The 7,579-nt window shown below is 42.4% G+C and overlaps 1 protein-coding gene across 1 annotated transcript; it reads right to left on the reverse strand.

The window, feature by feature from the left end:
* Positions 1–5,799: 5,799 nt before the first annotated feature.
* LOC119765580 lies at positions 5,800–7,205 on the reverse strand. The gene is made up of 2 exons (XM_038249756.1): positions 6,362–7,205; positions 5,800–6,306 (listed from the first exon to the last, which is right to left on the reverse strand). Exons 1-2 carry the CDS (start codon positions 6,539–6,541, stop codon positions 6,160–6,162), a joined length of 327 nt encoding a protein of 108 aa, XP_038105684.1. The 5' UTR covers positions 6,542–7,205; the 3' UTR covers positions 5,800–6,159.
* Between the last annotated feature and the right edge of the window lie 374 nt (positions 7,206–7,579).

The following is a 7,579-nucleotide window of genomic DNA, read 5'->3' on the forward strand; positions in this document are numbered from 1 at the left end:
TGGCCACTACTGTCGAAATGGCCATTATTATGTTCAGTATCAAAAGCATGAGTTTTGATACCCATATTGCCACAACTCGTATGGTTCTGTAAAAGTTCCCCAGGCCCCGGGAACCTACTTCGAGGGTACCGGCCACTCCAGGTTTTTCCACCACCAATTCGAAATTTTTCATGAGAACCGCCGCATCATAGTGGCTTCAACGCGGTCCGCTTCGCTCGAATTTCCTCCTTCTGCTGCTGGTGGTTCTTCCTTCTGGTTGCTGGTCCTCTTCTTCTATTGGCCGCTGCTGCTGCTGCTGCTACGCGCCGGCCCGACGTGCACAGTTCGAGTGCTCGTTCCAAAGTGACTTGCTTTTGCGAAATTTTCTGCTTAAATAGCGGCAGAGCCGGAGAACGGCACAAAGGGGCGCGGTCTCGAATGCATACGCTCGCTCTGATTGGTCAACTGTCCGATTTGTACTGAAAAATTACACATTTTGATTGCATGTTTTAAGTGCTTTAACTATGTTTAGTCAAACTATCTATGTAGTTAAACAATAGCTGAAGTCTTCCTCTTTCGATTGGTGGTCCAACCGTCTGTATTGATTCACAGGGAAAAAAGATATAAGCGTTCAAAATGTCCCCTTTTTTAACGCTTAAATGTGACGCTTTGGATCGAATTTCTGAACTGGCCCCCCAATATAGTAAGTAGAGACATAGTCCCATGTCAAAAAAAAAAAAAATATGCAGAGCAAAATATGAGAAGCAAAAGAATGTCAAGCACACAACCTAGCACACAACACAAAACAGATCGTTAAAGGTATGTGGAACAGATAAAAAAAAATATTTCTAACAAGATTTCTAAAACAAATAGGAGAAATATACCCCGTGGGCTTTGGTGATGAAAGCTAGTCTTAAAGTCTTTACGTTTGGGGACGATAAGATTGGTTTTCCCAGGTCCTGTGGGTTGTCAGGACTTTGGCAGCCCTACGGCGCATGCCTCCGGGTGGCGGATGGAGGATAAAGGGATGAGTTAACTGTAGTGACAGGCTGCAAGGGATCCGGATCCTCAGCAGTCTTCAAAACGGTAAGCTGTCCTATGGGCAACGCTTACAAAGATGTTCTCTTAAGAACAAAACGACCTCTTTGAAGAAAAGCGCTCATGCGCGACCAGATCACCACATGATGGAAAGTGCTTTTACTCTGTAGTACTAGCGCGAGTACTCACACGATAAGCTACGATGCGCGACGAAATGCTATTGTTGTCATATTTATGTTAGTTTATTTTCGGAAGATCCTGCTGTTCTTTTTGTTCTGTTCTTTTCGAACCAGTTCCAGATCATACAAGCAGCCATGAATGAAAACATGAACAGCCAAAGAAAGCAGCATACACCAGAAGGAAGGAAGACGAACACAAAAAGGACGATGAGAAACTACAGCGTCTGTGTGGCTGTAAGCGATTGAAACTTCAACTTGGGGATCACCAAGGCAAGTAGGCCATCAAACAATTGCAGATCCCGCAAAAAGTGCCTTTTTCCAGTGAGTGGTAAGATGGGTACTACACGCAGAAAAATAAGGCATATTTGAATCAACAAAACGTTTTATTGATTTGAAAATCATAATTTTTGTTGAATCAACGCTAAACGTCAAAGCAGCTTTTTCAAAACAACAAAAGACTTTTGTGGAATCGAGAAAATCAAGGTTTGTTTCAACGCAAAATCGGCGTTGATTATATTCAACAAAAAGTTTGTTGATTCAAACCTCGTACAGGCTGATTCTACAAAACTTTTTTCTGCTTGTACCCAAGGTATTACCCATCATCAGGTATGTGACTTTAGTTGTCTTTATTATTTATAGTCGGCTCACTGGTTTTCAATCTCTATGTATTCCTCCTTCTGTAGAAGATTTATTTAGTTCTTCAAATTTTATATATATCGATGCTTTCTTTTTTTCCATTTCTCTTTATCCCAACTTTTCTCTATTTTGACGGTCCTTTTGATTTTATTTTAACTTTATTTTTGTTGATTTGATTTCAAAAAGGACGATCATGCTTTGCTTAGATATTCTAATAGAATCGGATTTTGGATTCTTATTTTATCTGTCCCTTAGTTATTGACAACCAGAAAGTCGACTCTTTATATTTTTCTAAACTATTATTAACTTTACAGGTTATAATATATACAGTAATTTCCATTTAAAAAAAGTTTTATTGGCATTTTCCCTTAAAATTAATTTTGCGTTTATTGCTTTGTCGGAACAGTCATGTTGTCAATCAGTAAAAGTCCGTTAGCGTATGGAAAATGTACTCCGTTTGCACGTGCTACTTGATCCTGGTTTTGGGAGTTATAACAGTTTTACTTTTAACAGTTAGAACCTTCAAAACTAGTTTTGGGGAGCTCTTGCAGACGGTGTTTTTATGACACTGTGGGGAGAACGAAATATGAAATTAGAAATAAATCGAAATAACAGCGCGAGTGTGTTTCATCTCGCGAAGCAATTTTGGGTTGTTTCTTTTCTGAGTGTATCTCAAATGTCACATTCAAAACCAAAACAAAATTTCGCCGCGGCACCAAACTGAAATTTCGCAAGTGGAGTTGCGAAGAGACTAGCGCCGCAACCAAAAAGGATCAAGGAACCGACCTCAAAGTTCTGCCAGGAATCGCTTTATGGACGTGAATTTGATGTATAATTCCATGAAGTACAGCCTAAAAAGGCTGATTACGGCGAGTTCGGGTTTCAAAAGGTCAATCCAAATTTTAGATGTTCATGAGAACCACAAAATCAGCAACCGGATCAATTCGTGACGGTACTAACGGACCAGATTGACGGTCACTCGGTAATTTTGTTGAGGCCAGATAGCAACCCAGCCCAAGATTGTGACCAAAACCTTTAATATTCTGTGTCTCCTCCTAAAGCTGGGAACAAACTCAAAATCATCACATGACCCAACGAAAACAATTAGGATGCTAGTTTGAACCCCTAATGTTCCGGAACATAAGATTTTACACTAAAACCCCCGATTACGCTCAGGCGTTACGCCTTTTGTTAGGTTGATTTCTCGAAAACAGTGTAATGTTTCTACAATCTTTTGAAATCAATTTGTAGATCTGCACAAGACGTATAAATTGCTTTAAAAAGATTGCAAAAATGTTGGGGAGCGGCTGTGGCTGACTGGTTACGGTGTTCGCTTTGTAAGCGAATGGATCTGGGTTCGATGCCCATCTGCTCCCAACGAGAAAGTTAAGAACACATAAAATTTGAAATTGAACGAAAATCATAGTCGCTCTAGGCGGGGTTCGAACCCCCGTCTTTGGATTGGTAAGCAAAAATGCTAACCGCTAGGCCATGACGACTTGGTGAGCGTGGATTGGAATTAGGAATACTGTTACAGAGAGCGAGTTGTGGCGCTATAACCACGGCAAATAGTGTCCAGGGCATTCGTGGAAATACAATGTCCCATCCCAGAGGGTCCCGGAGTACCAAAACTTCTTAGCATGGTGCTCCCAACGAATACAAACAAATCACGGAGCGTATGGTGGTGTGTCCCCACGCTTCTTCCTCCCCTGTCGATTCAGAATTGTGTTGTTGTTCGAACACTCAGTGCTCAAACTCAACCCAATTACGAGTCATCTCTGCGATATGGCTTTACGCAGTAGGCCTGGCCGCTTTAACGCTTGTGTTGTTTCAATGCATTCCGATGCAATGGCGCACTACAAATGTTAATAAATGACAAGAAGAGTGCTAGGCGTCATCTAACCTAAGGCACTCTCCAGGATCCCTTCGAAAGATTGGCTGCGCTAGGGTCTGATTAGATTAGATTAGATTAGAAAAAGATTGCAAAAATGTTGCGTCGTTTCAGAGAAATCGACGAAATACAAAGCGTAACGCCTGAGCGTAATCGGGGGTTTTAGTGTAATCACTAATTAAACATAATTGTCCCAATTTTTCTTAAATCCAAGTAGAACTCCACGATTTTTTTCAACGACTCAAGCAAAACCAAGCAATCAAAACAAAAAAAGCTAACACACTGATTCAAAACAGTTTGACAGATATTTCGCGACAGAGAATCGTCGCGAGATTTAAACTCGCTTAATTCGGTTTAGTGCCGCGGCGACAATATTTACAACAATACACACTCTCACATACACAATCTCATTATAACCTGCCCAATCATGTCCTCTTTCCCCGCTCCCCATGGGGTGTAAGTGGCACTTCACAGGCTAACACATTCATTACCTTTCCTTGACACAACCGGACTTGGACTGACTTGATCCTAGCTGTCCCACCTCGCTTCGCAAAAAAAAAAAAAAAAGAGGGGAAATATACCCTTTCTCAGCCTATTTCTATTATCGGCCTATCAGCAATTTGAATAACCGCCTTCATAAAGTGTTTTTGACTGTTCCAAAGTAATAAATTACTCAAATCAAAGTGAGCAAGCAACTCTCCATTGTTGATGTATCAAAAAATGTTAATTTAATAGCGGAAAACTGCAAAAGTAATGAGAATTGGTCGAACGGCTTAGACTGATTAAAATGGGTAAATTTCCCTTATATATAGCAATTTATTGCTTAAAAATAAAAAATAAAAGAAGAGAATTTTACAAAAAAGAATCGGACAGCAAAATGGTTGACTTTTATAATAAAAAAAAATCAAATAAGGGCAGGACGAAGTTTGCCGGGAAAAGCTTGTTTAATATACATTATTTTTATTTTTAAAAATGTTCGCATCCTTTTATCCCTTTTATCGGTATGTCAGATGGACGTAAACTTCACTGTTTTTAACTGTTTCTACATAATTACCGTCATCTGAGGCGAATTTTCGACAGCTGTTAAGCCAGGTTCACACCTACTTGGACACCGAGTTGGCATGCTGCACCCAGTACTCGATGATGCCCAGACAGGTTTCTGAAGTTGGCCAGCAGATTCTCCGAGCCTAGCGCCATCAGCTGGCTCGTGTGACTGTGGATGAGGGCCTTGAGCCAGCAAAACACTGTGAACAAAAACGAAGCTTTCATGTGCTCCCATCGATCTTTTCAAACGAAAAAAAAAGAAAACTTACTGCACAGTTTTCTGCTGCATCAACGTGGGAATCTCCATCAGCAGCGCCGAAATGTATTGCTCGGGAATGCGGTCCGCTGAATCAGATCTGGCTCCACGGACGAACGGACATGACACCACGAACAAATTTGACTCATTTTTCTGAGGCAAAATTCAAATTTCAGCCATATAAAAATACGTTAAAACCGCGATGAAACACTAGCGCCGTCTGTGCTCACATTGGCGAACTATATTTATTTTGATGTTATTCCACTTTCCGTCAAAATGTTGTCATGCTGCGGTGATTGAAAAATGTCATTATCATTATCCGCTACCAATAGCTTTACATTGCGCGCAGTTCATGTTGCGGTGAACGTTAGTTCTACATTTTTGATTGATATCAACAATACTATCTGGAGCGAATCATAAATATAAAAGTAAACAAAACAAGCAGGATGTGCAAACTTTATGTTAAATTTAGTAAGTTAGTTTATTTTGTTTAACAATTTTCCTGGATATTTGAGTTTTTTGTCATTTTGCTCACGATGCAGCATCATGTTTTTTAACGAGTTCTGAAACGAGTCTAGATTGTCTCGCAGATGAGGATTTACAGTGGAGAGTGGAGCATGGATTAAAGAATTGACTGCCAAAATAAAGGGGGGGAGGTCAGGCTGTGAAAGGTTACCAAACGTTTGTTCCGTCGGCGTTTGTAGGTGAGGTAGTCTGTCGGTGAGAGAGATAAGTTAATAAGGTTTGGTTTGTTGAAATAAAACGCAATGAAGTTTAGATTTTCCCACTTTTTTTATTAGCTCAACAAGTATGATGATCGCACTGCGTACCAGTACTCTGGATAATCGCTTGTCCCATCCATTCTAGCACGATCGAGGGTTCACTTTTTAATGCACCAATGACTTCCGGGGCGAACGTATCAGTTTTGGCTCCGTCCGTTGATTGAAATAGGCGTAGGGGGTTGATCATATTCAGCTTTATTTTCTATTCATGATTATGTACGAGCTGCCAGGTTCCAACTGCTCCTCGGAATTCAACCAAACGTGGACGAAAACAGACAGTTCTGCTGAACCAAGCGGGTTGCCGTTAAACACGTCCTCGCCATCTGGAGTGATCGTACTGTTAGAGTTGCCGGTTCACTTTTCTTTGTCCTCCTGGTCACATGGGCCACCAAGGTCATCGTTCAACTCGCTCGCATGTCCAAGGGCAACTTGGCTGGTGGGGTTTTCGTTCATCTCGTCCTCGGATTCCAGCCACTCCTCATGCGCGGTACGGTTCCACGACTGCAAATCATATTTATTTAGAAAAAAAGTGTTTACATGACAAAGCAAATCATACCCTTGGCCCGGTCCATGATGCCGTAAATCCTCTCCCACAAAACGGCTTGTTCCAGCCTGAGCCACATGGGAGGGAAGAAATGAACAGCCAACAATTTGCGGAACGGTCCCGAATCGAAGCCCTCTGCCTGGTCGACCCCGAATCCGGAAATCTTCTTCCGCAAAATGCACCTAGCTCCATTCCGTTTCGCTTGTTGGATCACGCGAAACCTCGCACTTCCGTCCCATTTTATTTGAATTTTCTACGACCACGGACGAACGGACATGACACACGCAACACGCAAATCGACGATTCTGAATCAAACTCTGAAAGCAAACTGTCAAGTGGAGCAAACTGACAAATTTTGTTTTGACATTTGCGCTCGCGTTCTGAAGGCAAGCCGAGAAAAATAAGAAGAAGACGAAAAAGAAGACCAGCTTCAAAATCAAAATGCTGGTGTCATGTCCGTTCGTCCGTGCTGGCTCGTTCCTGCTGAACACGCTGCGCAGAATTTCCGCGTCCTCTCTGTGAAGTCCCTGCAGCAGCAAATGGGCCATATTCTTCTGCCTTATCGCGGAAGACTTCCAACCGTCCCCGCCATCCCCCGTTAGCGACAAGTTCTCCAGCCGGTCCTCCATCGGAATCTCTACCGTCTTGAGCGTCTTCTAGCCCGCATTGACCAAAAATTCCACCGACGCGCTGTCCATCGTCGGCGTTCGCGTCTTGAGCTGCTTCGTGCTCCTTGCACTGGAACGAGGCGACCGGTTCGCGCAAAACCACGACCGGCTTCTGACCCCTTCTCCTTGAGCTGTTCGAACTTGAGACCGTACGCGATCAGCATTTTCGGCAAGTTGGGCGAGAATTCCAAACTGGCAGTGAAGATGGAAAGGAGCGTTCTTTTATTACGTAACGCAAAATTTTGGATTTTTGACCCCTTCCCCCTTTGTAACAAATCGTAACAGATGAGCCATCCCCCTACCCCCTGTAACGCGTAACGCAAGGTCTTTTTGCAAATTTTTATGAGTGCTTATATGAAAATTTTGCGTTACGTAACAGAATTTTTCAGCACACCCCCTCCCCAATTTTCGTAACATTTCGTAACAGACACCGACACCCCCTAACTGCGTTACGTAATAAAAGAACGCCCCAAAGGCGGCCGACCACCAAAAAACAACAAAACAAACAGCTGTCAAAAATTTACCACTTTGGTGAGTCGCTGCACCTAGCTTTTTGTGTGGT

The sequence above is a fragment of the Culex quinquefasciatus genome, chromosome 1 (genome assembly GCF_015732765.1).
Source record: "Culex quinquefasciatus strain JHB chromosome 1, VPISU_Cqui_1.0_pri_paternal, whole genome shotgun sequence".
Classification (NCBI taxonomy): domain Eukaryota; kingdom Metazoa; phylum Arthropoda; class Insecta; order Diptera; family Culicidae; genus Culex; species Culex quinquefasciatus.